Source organism: Gopherus evgoodei, chromosome 1 (assembly GCF_007399415.2).
Source record: "Gopherus evgoodei ecotype Sinaloan lineage chromosome 1, rGopEvg1_v1.p, whole genome shotgun sequence".
NCBI classification, from domain to species: domain Eukaryota; kingdom Metazoa; phylum Chordata; order Testudines; family Testudinidae; genus Gopherus; species Gopherus evgoodei.
The window spans coordinates 78,173,724-78,193,451 of record NC_044322.1 but is presented as its reverse complement, the minus strand read 5'-3'; the positions used below and the strand labels follow the sequence as shown (position 1 = coordinate 78,193,451).

Below are 19,728 nucleotides of genomic sequence, written 5' to 3'. Positions count from 1 at the left end.
AGCTGAATGGACATGAGTAAGCACTCGAAGAAGAATACAAAGATCTATATAATTCCTGGACATTCTACACTGTTCTGAGTAGCAACTGTCCTCAAATCTCCATCCATACACTTACAAATTTTGTCATCCTAACTTCTGGCCTCTACCCTCATCATGTCACTGTCTAACCCCATATACAATATCAAAACAATTAAATCAGAATAATTATTCTAATTAGTGATTGGGAAGAGCTAAATTATAATAAGCAAGGAGGAGCAGGGAAAATATAGCAAGTAATAAGACTGGCTGGGATGACACGATGAAGAGGAGGTTACAAGCCGAGGCGGCCACATGGTTGGGCAAGTCTGAGAACAATAGGCAGTTGTGCAGAGGGGTTTACAATAGTCAGAGCCCAGGGTGCAGAAGAGGAACATACTGCAATACACTAATATTACATTTCTCCCTGTTTACCAGGTAATCATCTTGGCCAATAAAGTCACAGACACTCACAGTATATAAGTCCAGGACAGATATTTCTGAGTTAGTTATTAGTCTAAGATACAGCTATTAGCTTATAAACCAGTAAATGCCCTTATATTATTTAAAATAGGCTTTTACTTTTCTTGCTATACAACCGATCTGACTGAATAGAAGGAGACCATTATACTAAATTTAATATAGTAAACTGAGTAAGTTCAATACAGTATTCTATATTAAGAAAGCATTAGGCTGTTAAATGTTCCATAAATGTAGGATGGATAAAAATCAATGGATATTTTTATTTAAATTAAATAGGTTTATTTATAAAAATAAAAATGTATTTAAAGTTAAATTTGAAATTATGACAACATATGCTAACACAAATTTACTATAATTTATAAAAAAACATTTAAAGTTTTAAAGAAAATCAAACTGCTGAACTAAGAGAAGTCACTGGCTAAGCATTGGAATAAGAGAGTTTGTTGAAGTACTAAACTAGCATTTGACAACAGTAGTCTCTTTTGCAAGTATAGAGAGATTAGGGTGACCAGATGTCCCGATTTTATAGGGACAGTCACCATATTTGGAGCTTTTTATTATATAGGCACCTATTACCCACTGACCCCGTGTCCCGATTTTTCACAATTGCTATCTGGTCACCTTGAGAGAATTTTTTTCATTTCAATTTATTCAACTACTTCAGTTCAATGACAAATGAAAATACAGGAAAGCTTGACATGGTGATCAGAAACAAATCACTTCAATTTACTAAACTACATATACTACTTCTTTTGTTCAATAAATCAATTTGTTTTAATGTTTTGATAAGGAAAAAAGTTTATATATCCAGCATATTTAAGACAGTATTTTATTATTTAAATAGAGCTATTTTATTGAATTCCAATTTCCTTGCAAATCAGTCTAATAAAGAAGAAATGCATCATTCACCATTTTCTATCACAATAAAAATTAACAATTAAGAACCTGAATGAATGTATGTTAAGCTATATAATTACTTAAATAAAACGTACATAGTGTATTCTCCTAATTAGCAAAAGCAGTATCTAATTTAGTGTACAGACAAGATTCATTTGCATATCAACACATTCTGATATGCAAATAAACTAATGAGAATCAACATTTCTTTAAGAAAAGAACTGAAAACTACAATTGCAGAACCAGTTAAACTTGATTACTTAAATCAGTGATTTAAATTGCTCAGATTTATATCAATCCACGCTGCAAGAAGGTCTCATGTCTATTATTTTCATCTCGTCAATCTGAAGATGTGTTCTCCCTCCTCAAGCTCAGCTCTCAACAGAAGGGCAATCCATCTGCATGCACTGATCTGAACCATTTGGACAGGTATCCCCCAATTCCTACAGTGCTCGACAAATGCCACATGAATAGTTCAGTGGGTCACAGAGATACCAGTCTCTCACTTGGCTGTGAAATGCCTTACCAGCACACAAGTGGACATCTCAATTTGTGGGAAAGGAGTTCCCTCTTTAACTATAGCTTGATGCATGCTGTATTAGAAAAAAAAATAAATTCCTCGTTTGCCAGGCGGGAGAGTTTTATATCACATATCTGATAACCAAGGCCCATCTAGGCTCTGTCTGAGTTTTGATAGAGAGAATAGAATGAAATCTGACTCAGAACATTTTGCTTCCATTCAGCTCACATAAGCCATAAAAAGAGACCCATATCTAACCTAATATAATTCCTTTTACTGCAATGCATTGAAAACATCTCCTCCTACATGCAACAATCATGCTGTCAGAACCTTTGATTAAACAAAGTAGGATGACAGGCCAGGCAGCAAGCTAGGAGCCTGTGGTGTAAACTGAAAAATATATTTCAAAGTTGGTTTAAAAAAAAAACTGTTCAAAATAATATTTGCAAATCTATTCTAAAACAAAAAAATAGAGCAGGAAGTGACTGCACCAACTGGAATTCAGGGTCTTGTATTTTCTCTCTCCAACAGCTGACATAACTGCTATCTACAGTAGCATAAACAATGTAGATAATGTGACTCCCAGCATGGTCTTGGGAGTTAGTGATGTTGTCAACTGTTGAAAGAAGCTACTGACAGCTGACACTATTGGTATTCGGGTTACATTTGAAACAAGGGACTGAGGGCAGGAAACAGCAATCAGCAGTGGAAGGATTATGGTACCTTATGTGCCCCAGAGCTCTGAAAGTAGAGCACAGGACCTAACTTCTGAACCGAAGTTGGAAACTTTCCATTAAACAGGCAAATACTGAGGAAGTGATTTATTTTTAAAAGTAATTAGTGAATACAGAGTAAAGCAAACAAAAGAATTGTTGGAGGAAAAAACCCTTGCCTCAAAGCACTGCAGCAAAAAGTGAAACCTGGAGTGATGCTTAGCACATTTAAAGGTTAGATTTTCAGAAGCTGGCATTCATTTTGCCACCTAAAGTTTGAGGGTGCAAATAAATGCTAGTGCAACTAGTCTAATTAAACCCACAAACCATATTCTTCAATGTCCTAGTGACCTTAATAGCTGCTGCAAATAATTGTGACTACAATAATAGAAACCTGCTTAATGCTAAACTGAAAATTCGGCTCAATTTTTACAAGAAACAGACAGAGTCAAACTCAAAACAGAAAAGAGGTTTAGAAAGATTGTAGTAATCAAAAAAACAAATTACACAGGCCAAGTATTTCTTTTTCATATACTCCACGGGAAAGAGAAGCGCTTCTTAAGTGAAATGGGTTATTTGTTTCTTTGAATACCTCTTTCATTGGTGAAGCATGTTAGCCTACGAATTTAATAACCTTTGTTCACACTGTCCTAGTACTACTAGGTTACTGTGGGTAATTATATACTTTCCAAACTCACCTGTGACACTGAAACCTCTGGCTCTGGCAGGCTTCTTATTTCTGCAGAAGATGCAACTGTAATAGGGTCAGGATGAGAATAATAGTCTGATTTAAGACCAGGGGACACTGCATCCTGGTATTGGGATGTAGCGGAGGCTCTCAATGTAGGAGACTCTGTTATTTTAATGCTTTCCTTTTCCTCCTTGCCACCACTTGTCATTGCATCTGCAGAGAGAAGTGGTCCTGCTTCCAGTGTTGAAAATGAATAGCTGGTGAGCAAACTTTGAGATCTCTTGGCTCCATCTACTTCTCCATTATATTTCTGGGCATCGTCCAGCTGGAATAAAAATGTTGCTGTTTATATAAGCACATGCTGCTTTATTTAAAAAAAAAGTATAAAAGCCTCAAGTTTGATTCTCAGCAAACTAAGCTAAATAGTCCAGAGAGCTCAGCCACAGAAGTTCTATCTTTTTCTCCACCTATTCCTTTCAATGCAATTTCCCATTGACACACCTGCTACCCTATTATCCACTATTACTAGAAGAGCAAGATGGGCTTTTTCCCTCTCAGATGCAAGTGAGAAGGATAACTAATTCAGGTTTGGATTGAAAAGAAATAGCATGCTTTTAGACACATCAGTTTCAAATTTAGGGTAGCTAGGGAATTATGGAAAAGAATACAATTTATGCAGATATGCTGATTGCTCGTATTAGGATTCATTAACAATATACTAAGGGCTAGATGCTCAGTTGGTGTAAAATGGTTCTCATTCCATTGACCTTGATGGAATGACAATTTACATCAGCTAAAAGTATAATTATGCTAAGCAAGTTTCAGAAAAATGTACTGATAGGTCAATAAATTTTCTAACAAGAAAACATGAACTTCTACCAAAAACCAATATATTTATCGGATGTCTGTTCATAGGAAATAGATCAACAATTGTTTAGGAAACTGGCAGAATTATTTGCTTCATTATTAATACCTCCTTTGTTAAACGGGGGCAGGAAATTTAAAACTAAATGCATTAAAAAGTTCCAATGGCTATTGGGTTAACTATTCAAGATAGTAACATTCACAAACATGAAGAAATTGAAGGAGTTTTACCGTAAATGATCTGGGAAGTGATGAGATTCCTCTTGAGGGGACACCAAAAGGTCTTGGTGTAACCACAGATGTTAACCTAAAGGTATCAGTTTTCTGGTAATTTCTGGGGAGAGAAGCTGAAACTCGAGCTGACCCCATTTGTGCATTCACCGAAGGGTGAGTAGACAAAGGGACTGAGCTCTGTTCTGCTAATAGGCTTTTAGATGGAATTTGAGTTTCAACTGTTGCATAGATCTCTGGCTTTTGAAAATTCTCTTCGTTAGTTTGTGCACCATATGATTCTTCATTCTTCTTAAAGCTGTAAGAGGCATCTTCTTCAACAAGGTAATCTTTTGCTACTGATGAGCTGGAAGGGGGTTTTTCTTCACTAAATACATCATCTGATGAATGCATTCGCCTCCATTCACTTTTTTGCTGGATGTCCCAGTAGGATCCTTGATCTCTGTTCTCCCTAAGGAGACAGAACTCATTAACATACCAAAGGAGTGACCTGGAGAATACATGGACTTTAAGAAGTCTTTCAGCTGTGAAATGATCAAAGCTATGGAAGTCTGTTTAAATGAAAATGAATCTACTTCTAATCAAAAATTCAAATTCTCTCTTCCCACATACTAAAATGACTGATGACATTTTCAAGTTATAAACTGTTACGCCAAGAATGACCTTTACCCTGAGAAAGCAATACAACTAGTTCACGTAAAAATGCTTGGAAGGCTAAGTTTTCATTTTTAGGGATTTTTTTACATCTTTATTTATTTATTTATTTATTGGATGTTAGGCAAGGTGTGGATGCCTAGTTAGATCTGGTAGGGTGGAGGACTTTGAAAAATGTAAGCCGAACTATAGAGTTCTACTAATCTAGCTACTGTATTAGAATGGTGTACCGATTTATGGAGAACACATTTTAGGCATTTGCTGGTGCTTAAGTGGAGGCTTAGTTCCTTGCCACATACATTTCCTTATACTGTGAAATGAGACAAAAATATTATTTAGAAAATAGTTTTTTTAAGTTTTGGTAATATTGCTATTAAATATGAGCATTTGTTTTTATTTCTAGGATAAAAATGACATCTGTTCAATAACATAACAATGGAAATTAAAAGTTACTGACACTCAAAATATTATATTTATGTTTTAAAAGGATCCTTTAAATTTGGTTTGTAAATGTATGCAGCATTATATATGAACACTGATCCCATTGATTTAAAAATGGATGTCAGTGCATTTATAAAGCCATCACTTATAGGGAAATGGTGGTGTTATCAATTTACTTTCTACTTATTTATAGAGAAGTCTTAAAAATATTTACTGTCTGCTTGTTCTGTATATACCAGAAGGATTCATATAGCAACAGCACAGGGGAAAGTTCAAATGAAATTTTAATCCTGCTGTTTTGCAATATAAACAAACGCACTGGCTATGTTTACTCATCAATGGATAAAAAAGAATTTTAGTTGCAATACTAATGCAAAGAAAAATATACAATCATAGTAAATCAGACAAACAAGATTATTCATTCTAGACAATTGTTTTTAGACCTGTTTAAAAATATACCATTAAAGTGAATGAAGTTTGATTTCAAAGCAAAATTTATTCCTACATTGTTTCATTCTGTAAGTTACATTTTACTTTTCTAACTTGCTTTAATTTGCACTATACAGAGTTTACTACTATCTGCCTTTCAATTGTTTAGATTTCTGCATTGTATAAATGGACCCAAAGGTCAGTAAAGAGTAGCTTTATCAAAATATATTCTTCAAAAAAAGGTGTATCGAGTTAGTTCTATTTCATATATGAGCACAATTAAAATGCTAGTTAAAGCTGTTCTAAGATTAGAGTGAACACACATGCTCAAATGTAAGTAGTGCATACAACATCTCCATTAGGTGCATTACCTGTCCTGCTGCATTTCTTTCAGTGACTTGCTATTTCTTTCAGAATTCTCAGAGGCTCTCCTTTCGATTTCTTCTCTCTCTTCTTTTTTCTTTTGCAAATCTGAAGTGAAACTTTTTCGACGATTTTTCCATTTTGCTAGATCCTAAAACAAATCACATTAATGTATGCAGATCTGATTTTCTAGTGATCTTTAACAACTACTGAGACTACCCTATTACATTGCTAAGACTGCTCATTCCAACTGGATACCAGTGTGTCCTAATTTTGCTTTATAAAGCCTGTTTGTCTGCACCAAGGGTAGGAGTCTCATGTGTCTTCCTGCAAAATCTGACCCAAATGTTTCTGACCTAAATGTTTCTGAGACAGACTGTGTTTGTATTTTTCAAGTAAGGTGGCCTGTTGCCTATCATTAAGTAAGGGTAACAACTGCAATTTTATGCCATTTAAAAAAAAAGTGCAGTTTTTCTTTTAACTTCTTTCCAGTCACCTCTTCAATATTTATCTAAAATGTAACAGCAATGCTTAACTGGATATTAACTTTGAGTGAGTGAACGAGTGAGTGTAAAATACAGAAAAGTAAAGCAACATTTGAATGGATTGATGTAGAGACTTGAGCATAAAACCTACCTTAAATCCTAAATGGAAAGTGTGAAGTGAAGTATCAACCTATTTCATATTTTGCTCATGTTCTAAAATCACAATGCAGTTTAGCAGTCAGCTGTGTCTGTCCCATAAAATACCAGAACTAGTTTAAGCAGAAGTACTGAATGTTTAGAACCAAGATGCATTAGCTAAGCAATGTTGAAAGTTTGCTCAGTGTCCAGTGCTTATTAACACCAACCGCTCACTTCGATAATCATTACATTTCAACATCTGAAGGAAAAATCTGAGGTTTTGATATGCCCCAATGTATGGATAGATAAGCATTTTTAATTATCTCAAAGCTGGGATATTAGTTTTCATGGTAAATTTGAACAAGGACATTTTTTTTCAAGGGAGAAAAACTAAAAAAAAATTGGGAGAGAGGAAACACATGGGATATTTTTCCAAATGACTAAACATTTAAACATAAAGTCATCCAAATAGCTTTACAATTTCACTGCATGTGACTTTATGTGCTAAATTAAAAATACACATTCTGCCTCATTAGATTTCACAATATCGTTAGTATGGCGCTTCCCCCATAACACACAGATGTTTGGTTTTGTTCTGCTAATCTGATATGCAGCCTTTTTTTGTACCCCTTCCTATAAACTAATTTATAAGATTACTGTATTGCAATACATTGTCTGTTTCTTAGATTTAAAGAAATTTACGCTTGCCATTACATTAATAAAAAAAGAGAGAAATAAATAATAATAATTATAGTGCCTTATCTTTCATAGTCCTGCACATAAATTGGGTCTGAAGCTGTTTTTTACTTATGTACTCTTTAAAAGCTATCATACAGATAAATCTTCCTCTGCAGAGTTGATCAAACAAACAGATAACACAGAAGCATTAAGGATTTACATTCCACACACCCAGATAATCTACAAAATGTTTAAATTGGTCATTTACGACCCAATCCTGTGAGGTGCTGACACCCAATGCCCTTTGGCTTGAGTGAAAAGTGACACTAGATTACAGAACTGGGCCCTTCGTGGCGAATTTAGGGGGAGCAGAATGGAACACTCACATCTTGCCACTGTTGATCTTGTTCCTGTAGCTTGGATTTTATTTTCTGCAGCTCTTCATAACGAACCTGGCGCAGCACCTGGGGCTCGTCTATACTGACATCATTCAAAGACTTGCTCCTAGGACCAAAAACATTGTTTTGCTTAATGTAGTCTTTGCCAGTATTTATGCAAGTAAGACTTCCAAGAGGGAGGAAGGAATTTATATTAATATAACCTGAGCTGTCCTATCGTGCATTTTTAAACAGAGCAGGAAAAACATACACTAGCTATTTTTCAGGATCCTGTATGCAGTGGTGCTAACAAACATTAATGACAGCATCATTGGTCAAACATGAATAGGAAAGGTGAGAATCCGCTCGTATGGTCTCCTAGCAGCTTTACTCTGATAATTCAAACTGCACTTTTCTGCTCTTCAATGCTCTCCCTCTGGTCAGATTTTTTAACTCTCCTCATGTGTTCAAACCATGCAACCCTTCTCCCCCAGTACGTTCACTGTCTCCCTCTCTCCCCTCTTTCCTAATTCCTCAACACTGGCTTCTTCCACCTTGCTTTCCATGTCTGACTTCCACACCTGTACTACTGTCTCATCTGCTCCTGCCCTACCTTTATTCCCCCATTTAATATTAGAATTTATGATTCACTTACTATAGAATAGGACTCACATTAATTTGTGTTAGTTCTAGCCCTTTCTTTTCTTGCCCCCGCCCATTCATTGTCTATTCCATGCTCTATATTTGCCTAAATTGTAATCTCTGTGGGGCATGGACAGTGTCTTTTCTTAATCTTTCTAAAATGCTATGCAACAGCAGGTTCTATGTTACATATTTAAAAGGGACAGTCATCTTTAAAAAAATTACTTCTCCCATTCAGAACAAAGCCCTATAGGTCTGTGAGGTCTTCATATCCTTTATCCTCTTTAGTACTACCTGGATTCAGAAGGCCGCTGCTAAATTCCCAAATCCATCAAGTTTCCTTGTAGCCTGACTTCAGGGTTTGGCCATCTCATGGAGAGAGAGTGCATTATAATTTTCTCCCTGTAGTTCCTGAAATTTTTTTAAAGCCTCATCTGGATTGGCCATGGATGTACCTTTAGAGTGACATGGGATCCTCCCTTCCCATTACAGTGCTTCAGCTGATTGCCTGAGATGTGCTCCCACCCCACCAGCTCAGGGAGCAAAGTGACTGAAGAAGGAACCAATTGTATGATGACCTGAATGACAGTGAATGGCCACTATACCACCAGGCCAATAGAACATATTAAATGCTTCTGAAAGGGAGGAATTAACAGTACTCACTTAAGCCACTTATAACACAAAAAGGTATTGTACAAGTTTCACCTATTTTTTGCCAAAATCAGTCAGTCCTGATCTGCTCCTCCAAATTTGGGCTTATGCCAAGCAGATATGAGCTGTACAAAATTATGTGGTGGTTGTATAATGTATGCAACTAGGGATTAGGAAGAGGCTAAACTGAGTTTCAGTGGCAACCTACGACTCTGGACGCTGCTCTTCAGCATGTAAAAGGTAGAGCACTCAGTTACTGTCCCAGTTTTGTTTTGTTTTTTAAATGGGAAGCATGCCAATTCTAGCAACAATACTATGGTTATTACCTTAGGCGCTGTTTGTTTGGTTAGTTTTCTGTCCTGTCCTTGGTTTTATCATTCATTTTTACTTCAGGCACAGAAATTGTTTTTGTATTACAAAACATCAAAGCACCAAAAGTGTTCAACACTGGTTGAGGGAATATACACTAATTATTATGAACTGCTTTCCCCTCTCTCGCTTTTCTATATTCTCCTTGAACAAGATAGAAAATGTAAATAATTTAAATTTATATACCTGATTAAAACCTACACATAAAAAGTGTGTTAATTTGTATGTAATCATCTTAACATCAAAAACCTATCTAATGGATATACCCTCATATTCTCCCTCTTCTGAATATGCAGCAGAGCTCTCTCCGGGACCAGTTTTCACTCCTTGCTGATTTTGGCAATATTTAACCAATTATAAAAAAGTGTTGCATACAACTTTAAAAATGAACCAAAATCTGAAATAAAGATAATGGTAAAAAAGTGCACAGATTTCAAAAGGGAAAACTAGAAAAAAAATTAGTAAAGCATGCAAAACACAAACATTAGTGCATATGCAAATCTACAAAGTATATTCAGGCAAAAATCAGTGAACTCCTCTTCTCCCACTCCTCTTCCCAACAAACACATATAGTAAGCCAAGTAAAAAGCAAGACTTAAATGACAAAATTGTGCTTTAATGCGTACTGCTGCAGTAGAACATGGAGTAGGTTTACACTCAGTATTCAGTCACCTAGCATTGGATAAATAGAGTCAATAAATTATACAATATCCAGAAAGCCCAACCTCTCTAGTGGAAACTACACCCTTAAATAATCCTGGAAAGGAAAAGCTACCCTCATTTGCCTACCTATTTTTATTTTAAGATGCCTTCTTTTTAAGTTGGATTTTTGGTGCAATCTTTGACAAAGACTGTTAACCTCAGATGCAGAAACATGATATCCAAAATAATAGGAAATGCTATGCTAAATTAATTTCACATTAATTTAAGCTGCTCTTGATTTTCTTCTCTCTCTCATTCTAGGTGATTTATTCCACACATTTGGACCTTGGCAAGTTGAGATGTCTTCCTATACTTTCTTATCTGGATAAATGGATATTTAAATTCACATCAACTACTAATTTTACTCTCGATTTGTTAAACCTCTAAAAATCCAATTTGAATACAGTGGAGAAAAAAAAACATGCAAGTTTCAGCAAGAGTGAAATTTCACGGCTGATTTCAAAAAGCCTGACAACAGCAGCCATTGCAATTTATTTACTATATATGCAATACTTTATAGCACAGTGAGCTTCTATCAGAAGCATAGCTATTGTGTTTCCGATAACTTATGAATATTCCTCAAGTACAGAACTACGGAGCAACATGCACATGGTGCTTTGAGTAACAGCTTTGAGCTATTATGCATGCATAAAAATTACTGGGAAAGTTTAATAAGATGCACAAAACAAATGATATGGTGAAATTTTCATATTTTTATCATAAAAACTTACCCATCCTCATCAGAAAGCTTTTGAAACAGTCTGAGAAATCAAAAAACCAAAAATAAATTCATTTCAGGGTTTTCTATATGTAAGAGAACATAAGTAGTTTGATGTGGAAGCATTTTGACTAAAGTGTTGGGAGAACATCAAAAGATCAGGAGTTACAGGCTTGGATCAGTACCTCAAAGTTCAGATGCAAATCAGAAAATTACCGGAAACCGTGTATTCTGGAAGTCAAGCTTAAAAGTCTCACAATACGAAAATGTCCCCATCACAATTCCTAGTATTTTCAGTTTGGAAATCATGCACGAACAGTCTAATAGTTATTACTCATTGCCTCTTCCAGTGCTATCTAACACCAGAAAGTGCAGACAAAGAAATGATGACTATTTTGAAATGAGTCCTAAGACAAAGTTTGGTTCAGAAAGGTTATATTTTTGTTCAAATTAATTTCCCCATTCCTAAGGTAACAAATGGAATGAATGAACAGAATGCCAAAAATGCATTCAGCTTAACACATTAAGATGGAGAATCAGATGCATTCAATATGATGCACTGAGTTAATTTTTTTAAAATTTTAAAATACTTAGAGAAGATTAAGTATAAAGTATAATTTTCATTGATTGAAATAGTCTAAGAAGTCAATTATATTTAGGTGTTTTAGAAATACTTTTAACCAAATGCAAGGCTTGTTTAGCTGTGTTAAGCTTAAAAATTAATGACATACACAATATTAGCTGGAACATAAAATTGTATCAGTCATGAAATAAGGATGATGAATGAGAAAAATTGCAACTTGCAATTCCGTATTTTCAGTGACAAGGAGGACTTGAGAAAACCCCACTGTCCTTGAGTGAACACAGAGTTTGAAAGAGGGCTGGGCAGGAGTTAAAACCGAGGGCAGATAGGACAGCAAGGCTCTGAGTGAATTTGGGAATTTTTTCAAACCTAGCTCATAAGCAGTATTAACAGAGCTGCTATTCCCTAAGATCCTGCAATAAAGTATACAGATAATTTAGGAATGTTTGTACACCGGTGTTGAGAAATGCCTTATTGGTTTCCATGGTCTCTTGAGTAATTGCTCATATTCCTGCTCAATCATGTTATCTTCAGTCTCAAATTATACAGTGTACATTACTAGCACTAATCGAATAATCTAAACCATGTTGAAAATACGGTATTGCCCCATCATAAGCTTTTCCACAACTACACAAAATAAATACATGGCAGTTTCACACTGCATGCATGGTTCCATTCAGTACAAGATGATGCTTTCCTTAATGGGAAGATATCAAATACTCAGACACAAGCACTCTCCACAGAGGGACATAACCTGACCTCTCAACCATCTGGCGTTTCTTGTGTCTAACTTTGCTGGCCTCTCTGATAGCCTCCCATTTTTTCCAGTCTTCTTCGCTGCATGGACCTGGAGTAAAACTGACTGGCTGCGGAACACTTCCTACTTTCCAAGACTCAATCTTGCGAGTCAGCATATCATCCTTCTTCTGCTGCAAAGAGGGTGATAAGACTCTACCACCATTTTTTTCATCTTCTGTTGTGATAGTCTTGTCAAGTAAACAAAGAAATTTGGATTGGATTTCTGGTGGGAGGCTCCAAGGATCAGGAAAGAGTGCAGGATGGTATTTGTCTGGAGCACCTGATAAAGGCACCCCTTTTTTCTGTGTTTGCACTTTACGAACAGTCATGTCATCTTTTTCTAAGTCTGGAATAACAGGTTGGCCTTCTCTGGGTTGCAGAATTATTTCACCCTCTAGAAGAGGTTCTTGCTCAGAGGATTTTCTAAAGTATTCAAAAGCTTGGAGAGCAATTGGATTCATGTGGAAAGCCCCAGTCTTCCGAACAAACAAATCATCATTTTCCAAGTCTGGATATAGGTCTCCATTCATAGTTTCCCTCTGGTTGCATCCTGGTGTAAAAAAAATATTCTTTCTGCATGTTATGACCCTAGGGCCAGAAGTAGGATCAATTTTGGTCTTCATTTCAGAAGACAAGTAGTCATCAGAATATTTTTGGAGGGTCTGAAGTAATGAAAACTGACTGAAGCATATAAAACAAAAACAAAACAAAACAAAGGGAAGGTAGAATATCATTAATTGCTAGAAGACTCAGACTGCAGACAAAAAGTATTCAGAGGAGCATTTGTTTTAGAATTGGAATATTCTGAGAAGCACACATACAATTCAGTATTTGCTATAATGCAGCACATATCCACCCCTCTAAAATGATAGTACAGCAGATTAACTTTGGTAGAAACAGCAAGATCACATGCTCATACACAAAGCCAACGATCCTTTACAGTTTGTTATGCCTGTCAGTAAACTAGCAACTTGTGACTAAGTACAGAGATAACAGCAACATCACGTTGCACTCTTAATTCACTCAACTGTTGCACTACTAGTAGTTTCCCTTGATGCAGCAAGAGTGTACAGTTCATGCAATTATATCAACCTGGGTTGATCAGAGGCATATGTGATTCCCCCTTCTGCAATTTGGGACAATGATTTCCCCACATAATCAGCAGTCGGTTTGGCATTGCTTTGTTTATTGACTGAATCTTCATCCTCAGACTCAGACTTTGACTTCATTCTACCGTAGAGTAGCATGAGGAATGGAAAAGAGCGGAAGTTAAGAAATATTTAGAGTAATTATGGACTAAAGCACAAAAAGATAAGAGGTGCAATTGTCTATTGTAGATAATACATCAGTTTATTTCCCTGCAAAAACCTCTGTTTGAGCAACAAATAAGACACAAAATAAGCCAGCTGTTAAACTTTAAAGAAACAGTCAGTGGAGCTGAAAAAAAACAGGCCAAAACAAGGTTTCTTGATGCATTTAAAGCTACAGTGTACTCAAATGGTGTGCATGCATGAGATGTAAGAGGAGCATGCACACACAAACCTGAATCCCTGAAGCTCCTTATACCATGGTTTGGAAGAGTATCCTTTTTTGATGTTCTTCCAATGCAATTCTTCTTCTGGAGTCCAAAACTTAGGTAGAAACTTGTCAAAAGAAACCACTGGGTTTGAAACTGCAGAATTTAGTTTGCGAACATAGAGATCATCTTTTTCAATGTTTGGGATGCCTACTGCCTTTTCTTCCTCATCATCAGAATAGCCGGAGAATTTTGAAGAAATGTTAACTTTTCGCTTGCTTTCCTCTTTAGGGTCCAAATGCCTCTGCTTCCTCTGGTTACTGTTCAAAATATCCAATCAATTAAGATACTTTAGGAGCAACTTCACAAAATACGCAAGAGACATGCTTTTTGGCACAAAAGTTCAAATTTGTGAATGAAGCAAATTAGTTTTCAATTCCATTACTGCAGCACTAGAACAAAGTTAAGTGGTTATAACAGCATCTTATTTCATCTGATAAAAAGAAAGGAATTTGACTACAAAGAACGTAGTAATTTATCAGCAGAGTTAAACAAATGCTGATTAGAAAGGTTTGCTTTTTGATGCAGTTATTTATGGATTGCAATTTTGGTAGTACAATAATTTGGATCTAGAATTAGTATCTCTGACCTCATCGGTTCAAGCACAGCAGCTAATGGACCAGCTGGATAATTTTGTTGCAAACAAGATTTAGGAGAGTCCTTGTGCAAGATGTAAAGATGTCCAGGTGCAGCGGAACTCACAGAGCTCTTTTTTATTAAGAATCTACGTTTTGCTAAATCATCCATAACCACGTCAGGCAGTCTTCTTTCATCTTCTGAATCAGAGCCACTTTCATACTCATGGATCATCTGCACGGAAGCTGGATTTGTAAACCCACATTCTGCTCTGCTATTCTGACAGGAAGCTAAAGGATTCTTTCCTCGTTCACTGAGACTGACCAAAACAGGAACAAAGTGAAGACAGAGAAATCATCTAGGTTGTGATGAAGCCCCAAAAATAGCTGCTAATCTCAAGTATGTACATTTACAAATTGGAAAACTAGACAGCAGAGATTAGTAACAACAAAATTTGGATAGGCTTTAACCAAAGAGGTTAAACATATGTTCCAGTCACTTTAATTCTGCATTTTAAGATCATATAAATTCCCACTGTTAAAGTTTTATCCATGTCACAATGTTATTCATCAACCAGCTATGCAAAGAAACAATGTTTTTTATTTTGTAAATTTCAAATACTTTACTTTAATTAAAAGTAAGGTCAGCTTCTCTTGCTTTAATGAATATGTCTTTTCCATTTGCCATAAATCAAGTTTGTTCTAATTAGATATCACCCTAGTACCTTGAAAATGTTCCATCTGGCTCAGTGAAGACAGGACTTGCCCAGCTTCTTCTGTTGTCCTCATTCTTCTCTGTCCTTTTTTTCCTGAGTGGTGCTGGCATATATGATGGCTGTTTACTTTTGCTAGGTAAGAACCGATTGAACTCTGTAGTAGGTTTTGGTTCAACCACAGCAATCCTGCGATATGACATGTTATCTTTGCCAGAATCATGCATTTTGTAAGGCAGTTCAGAGTCCGTGTCACTTTCACAAGCTTAAAAAAAAAGCCAAAAGCACAAACAGAGATTATCCTCCAGATTTTACTCTGACTAAAACCTAAAATAAAATAAACAAAAATAAAGTTGATTGTGCTATGTATTTTCAGAAGTTTCACCTGAAAACATGCAAAGCTACTAACGTAATAGCAGAGGCATTTTTAGAAGTGCATCATGAAGCTGTGATAGGATGCATTAGGTTGAAATTGGTTTACATACTAGTGTTAGAATGTAATGAATGTTTTACTGTCCCCATTTGAGGCTGAAAGCGAAGTGCTAATCTCCAGAACTAAATTTTATTTTAAAGTTGTGCATTTGCCATTCAAATTAGTCAAAAAGACTTATCACATTTCATGTACTACTGAGAAATTTAATATAATACTTTTGATTAACACACAACTCCAAAGAGGTTGGTTGAGGCCAGAAAAATCTATGAAACCTTGACCAAGCAGCTCATACAATTTACACATTTGATTTTGTAAGTTATACTGTTCAAGCAGATCTGCAAACTTGGACAACTATAAAAATCAATTTTACTTTACTATTGAAATTTAAAAGCATTCAACTACAGGAGATATGCCACATTCAAAAATAACTGAAGGAATCTGATTTAACAATCTTTGCTCTTGGCAATTTTCTTCATAAAAACTAGAATGCCAAAATGAAATTACATCTATTTTCAAACTGGGATGAAAACCTTTTAAAGTATTTCACTTCAATGCTGGTTTCTGAGGGAATGTGAAAAAATATTAGTGATCTGACTTATGCCTACAAAGAGAACAAGGTAGAAGAGACTTGTAATTAAGAGATCTGTCTAAAGATCTTTAAATAATCTTACATAAAGTGTTGAAATATACAAGCAAAGGAGAACAGGATGCGTTAAGTATGAAACAAAGCTTCATTTCTCATCTTCTTGGCTGTTAGTGATTTAAGTCCCACATTTAGGGTACATCTACATTGGAGCTGGAGGTGTAATTTCCTTCTGGCGAAGATGTACATGTGCTACCTTTGGCCAAGCTGTGAAAAACAGCAGTGTAGCTACTGTGCCAAGGGTAGTGGCTTGACTACATTGCTATTTTTGGTGGGCTAGCTCAAAGCTAGCACATATACATCTATCTGAGCTGGAAAATTACCTCCCTAGCTGGAAATGAGCTAGAATACTCTTATATAAGTATTATATTATGCATGTGTTACATTATTTGTAAACTGCATAATTAGACTTTTCACCTGCTCTTCTCAGTGTGCTTTAAAAAGGTTCTTTACAGAGCATTTCTATCTCCATTTTCTCAATGAAGCAACAAGCCCAGAAAAGTAAAGTGACTTGCCAAGAGTAAACAACAAATCAGTGGTAGTGTCCAGTGCCCTAGCCATTGGAACAGTGAATACACAGTAGAACAGCCTTAACTTAACATGTCGAATATTTACACCTTGAGTTGTTTGGGATTTTTAAATAAATCATAGGCATTCCAGTTCTTCACAGAAAGCAATCTCATGTAGCAACTCCTTTGAAACTAGACACACCTATGGAGATTCTAAAATCTGAAAACCATCATCAGTGCTGGCTGAAAAATGTTAGGTATGTATTAATTAAAATAAATAGGAGACTTTTTATTTTTCAGTTTGGGTTATGATGTTGAAAGTTTTTGGAAAAAAATGAAAGTTTTCCATGAAGGTTTATTATTGATCAAAAAGTTTCAAATCAAAATTTTTGGCAAGCACTATTAGTCATAGACATTTCTGGTGATCAGGGAATAACATACAGATTTTCATTTTAGCCAAAAGGCCTGTACATTATTCCCTGATCACCAGAAACTTCTATGCCTAACTCTGTACCATACACTTTAAAAAAAAAAACAAAAACAAAAACACACATCACTATTAGTCATGTCATTCAACAGAAAAATCCATCCCACTTCCCAGCAAAGCAGCGTGGGATAGGAGAAAAACCTGGTTATAGGCAAGTGGTCAGTAGCCAAACCCCTACACTTTCCTCCCCACAATTTAAAAACGAGCAAGAGGGAGGACAGTGGGGCAAAAGTCCCAAAAGTCCAACTGGAGACACATTTGTGTCTAGATTATTTGTTTTCAGCCAGCTGCTAGCTAGTCAATAACTCTTCATGCAAAAACATCCTGATATGGCACCCAATGCTACTGCAGCAGCTTCTGACTTGGAGCTGCCTTTGAAATCAGTGGGAATTTAACATGTTGAGCAACTGCAATATTAGGTCCATACACTTTCTTCCCCCAGTCTGTCTCTGACAATCCATAAATTAACAGAGAACCCTAACAAGCAAAAATACCTTCACTGCTACCCTTCAAGGTTATATCTGATGAAAAGCTTGTGGAGGATCTTGAACCAAAGGAGTCCAGGCTATCGAAAGAATCGTCTCTTTTATGGCTAGTGGAAGGTGAAAATGCTTCTCCACGGTCAATGTACCAAATATCACCGTACCCACTGTCCCTGCCACTGCTTTTCAGACTGCTAGATTCTTCGAGGGCCTAAAGAAATAAATTAGTTATTTTTTTCAGCAATTTAAGAAGCAGGTACTATTTTACATAATGCAATACACAATTTTAAATGCACCCTGAAGCTCAGACAAACATATTTTAAGAATCTCAAATAATATACAGAACTTAGGACAGGGAGACCCAGTTCAATGCTTTAATTTTTCTCTGGTTAAAAAAGAAAAAAATTCTTTAGGTTCTCTCAGATAAATGAGGAAAGATGAAGTCTACAATCCACTATTAACCTGGTAGTGGAAGAACTCAAATATTCTTGAAGTATCTTAAGCACATTAGAAAAAAAAATGTGATGAGAAATATCTGCCATCTTTCTAGACGAAAAATATAATTAACCCCCAAAGAGATGTTTGGAGTTGACATCTCTAATGCATGGCATATGGCAAACTATGCAGCATACATTTAATACTCAGCCTTACAAAAGTACATAGCAGCTACTATTCCATCTGGATTTCTTACCCTGGTGAGAGCTTGTCCTAGTAATTTCTCAAATGCTTTAAGGTTAAGGTGTGGACCATTGTAACTAGACTTGTTTTGTGCTTTCCTCCCCAGCCAGTATAATGTAATCAAAACCTAAAACCAAAAAGACAAATTGAGAAGTTCATTAGTTAACTATTAAACAGCATGCCAGTGCAAAAATGTTTGAACACAAACTGCTGCGGTTGTTTTCAGGTTTTCCATAAAGAAGTGTAAAATACATTTTTTTTTGCACATATTTGCCAGGCTGTCTCAATCAAAATCAGCTGAAAAGTTACCACTGTGCTCCATCCAGATGTGTGTCAGTGACAGAATATTAAATTATTAATGTTTTTAATTCATTTTTTTAGTAAAGTAAGTCAGGAAGAGACACACAGTAAGGTAGTACTAATGTACACTAGACACATGAACAGCTTAAGACTCAGCTAAGAATGACAGTAACATGACTAGAGAAGTTTTTAAATTAGTAAACTGGAGCAAGTGTGAAATAATTTCAGAAAGCATGAAGGTAAACATGTCTTACGTTTTTGAGTCTTCTATTGGTCTCCTCTTGCCTGCAAAGGAGAAAAAAAAAAGAATTTCAGTATTTCTGACTAGAACCCCAGTGCCATTTTAATCTGAAATAATGTAGTATTAAAAGTCAGAGCTATGGTTTCTTAAGCCCAGTTAAAAGTTGCCATGAAATATGGATAGATTTGATTCTTTAAAAATAAAATACAATTATTTACTACTTCAGCCACTACATACAAGAACAAAGCTGAAGGCAGAAACAGTGGTCTGAGGTTTTAGACCATTCTCTCTGTAAAAGAGAATGTATCCTTCATTATAATCAGAATTTCTGACTTTAGGGGAAAACCACACCAAAGTAAAAATCTGAATGGTTTTGTATTATAACTTTTGCTGGGAAACTGAAAGCTTTAGATAAAGTGGCAAACAGCCTAATTTTCCTGGGGATACACTCCCTGTTAATCTGGAAGATCTACAGGTCTCTCTAGTTCCATCTGCAAATTGTAACTTTAAGGTATTTTTGGTGTATATTATCCAAAATATTTGCCTCTGAGCTGCAACCATGCATAGCAACTTTCTGCCAAGAAAGAATTTTTCAGGAACTTGAGCAACTGAAACTGGAAACATCTGGAGAAGGCCATACTTCAGAGAA

General features: G+C 35.9%; 1 protein-coding gene across 15 annotated transcripts in view; it reads right to left on the bottom strand.

Moving 5' to 3' along the window:
* The window catches only part of LMO7 (LIM domain 7), a 197,556-nt gene that overhangs the window by 34,084 nt on the left and 143,744 nt on the right, over positions 1-19,728 (bottom strand). For 5 of the 15 annotated variants that reach the window (XM_030566674.1, XM_030566693.1, XM_030566684.1 and 2 more), the window contains 13 exons: positions 19,093-19,123; positions 18,552-18,665; positions 17,873-18,071; positions 15,319-15,571; positions 14,608-14,907; positions 13,985-14,278; positions 13,535-13,672; positions 12,404-13,123; positions 11,075-11,104; positions 7,989-8,106; positions 6,310-6,452; positions 4,415-4,865; positions 3,327-3,644 (listed from right to left, as the gene is read on the bottom strand). In XM_030566674.1, coding sequence (XP_030422534.1) covers positions 3,327-3,644; positions 4,415-4,865; positions 6,310-6,452; positions 7,989-8,106; positions 11,075-11,104; positions 12,404-13,123; positions 13,535-13,672; positions 13,985-14,278; positions 14,608-14,907; positions 15,319-15,571; positions 17,873-18,071; positions 18,552-18,665; positions 19,093-19,123 — 3,109 coding nt within the window. The remainder of the gene's footprint in view (positions 1-3,326; positions 3,645-4,414; positions 4,866-6,309; positions 6,453-7,988; positions 8,107-11,074; positions 11,105-12,403; positions 13,124-13,534; positions 13,673-13,984; positions 14,279-14,607; positions 14,908-15,318; positions 15,572-17,872; positions 18,072-18,551; positions 18,666-19,092; positions 19,124-19,728) is intronic. The other 10 variants (XM_030566741.1, XM_030566784.1, XM_030566751.1 and 7 more) reach the window with 7 other exon arrangements.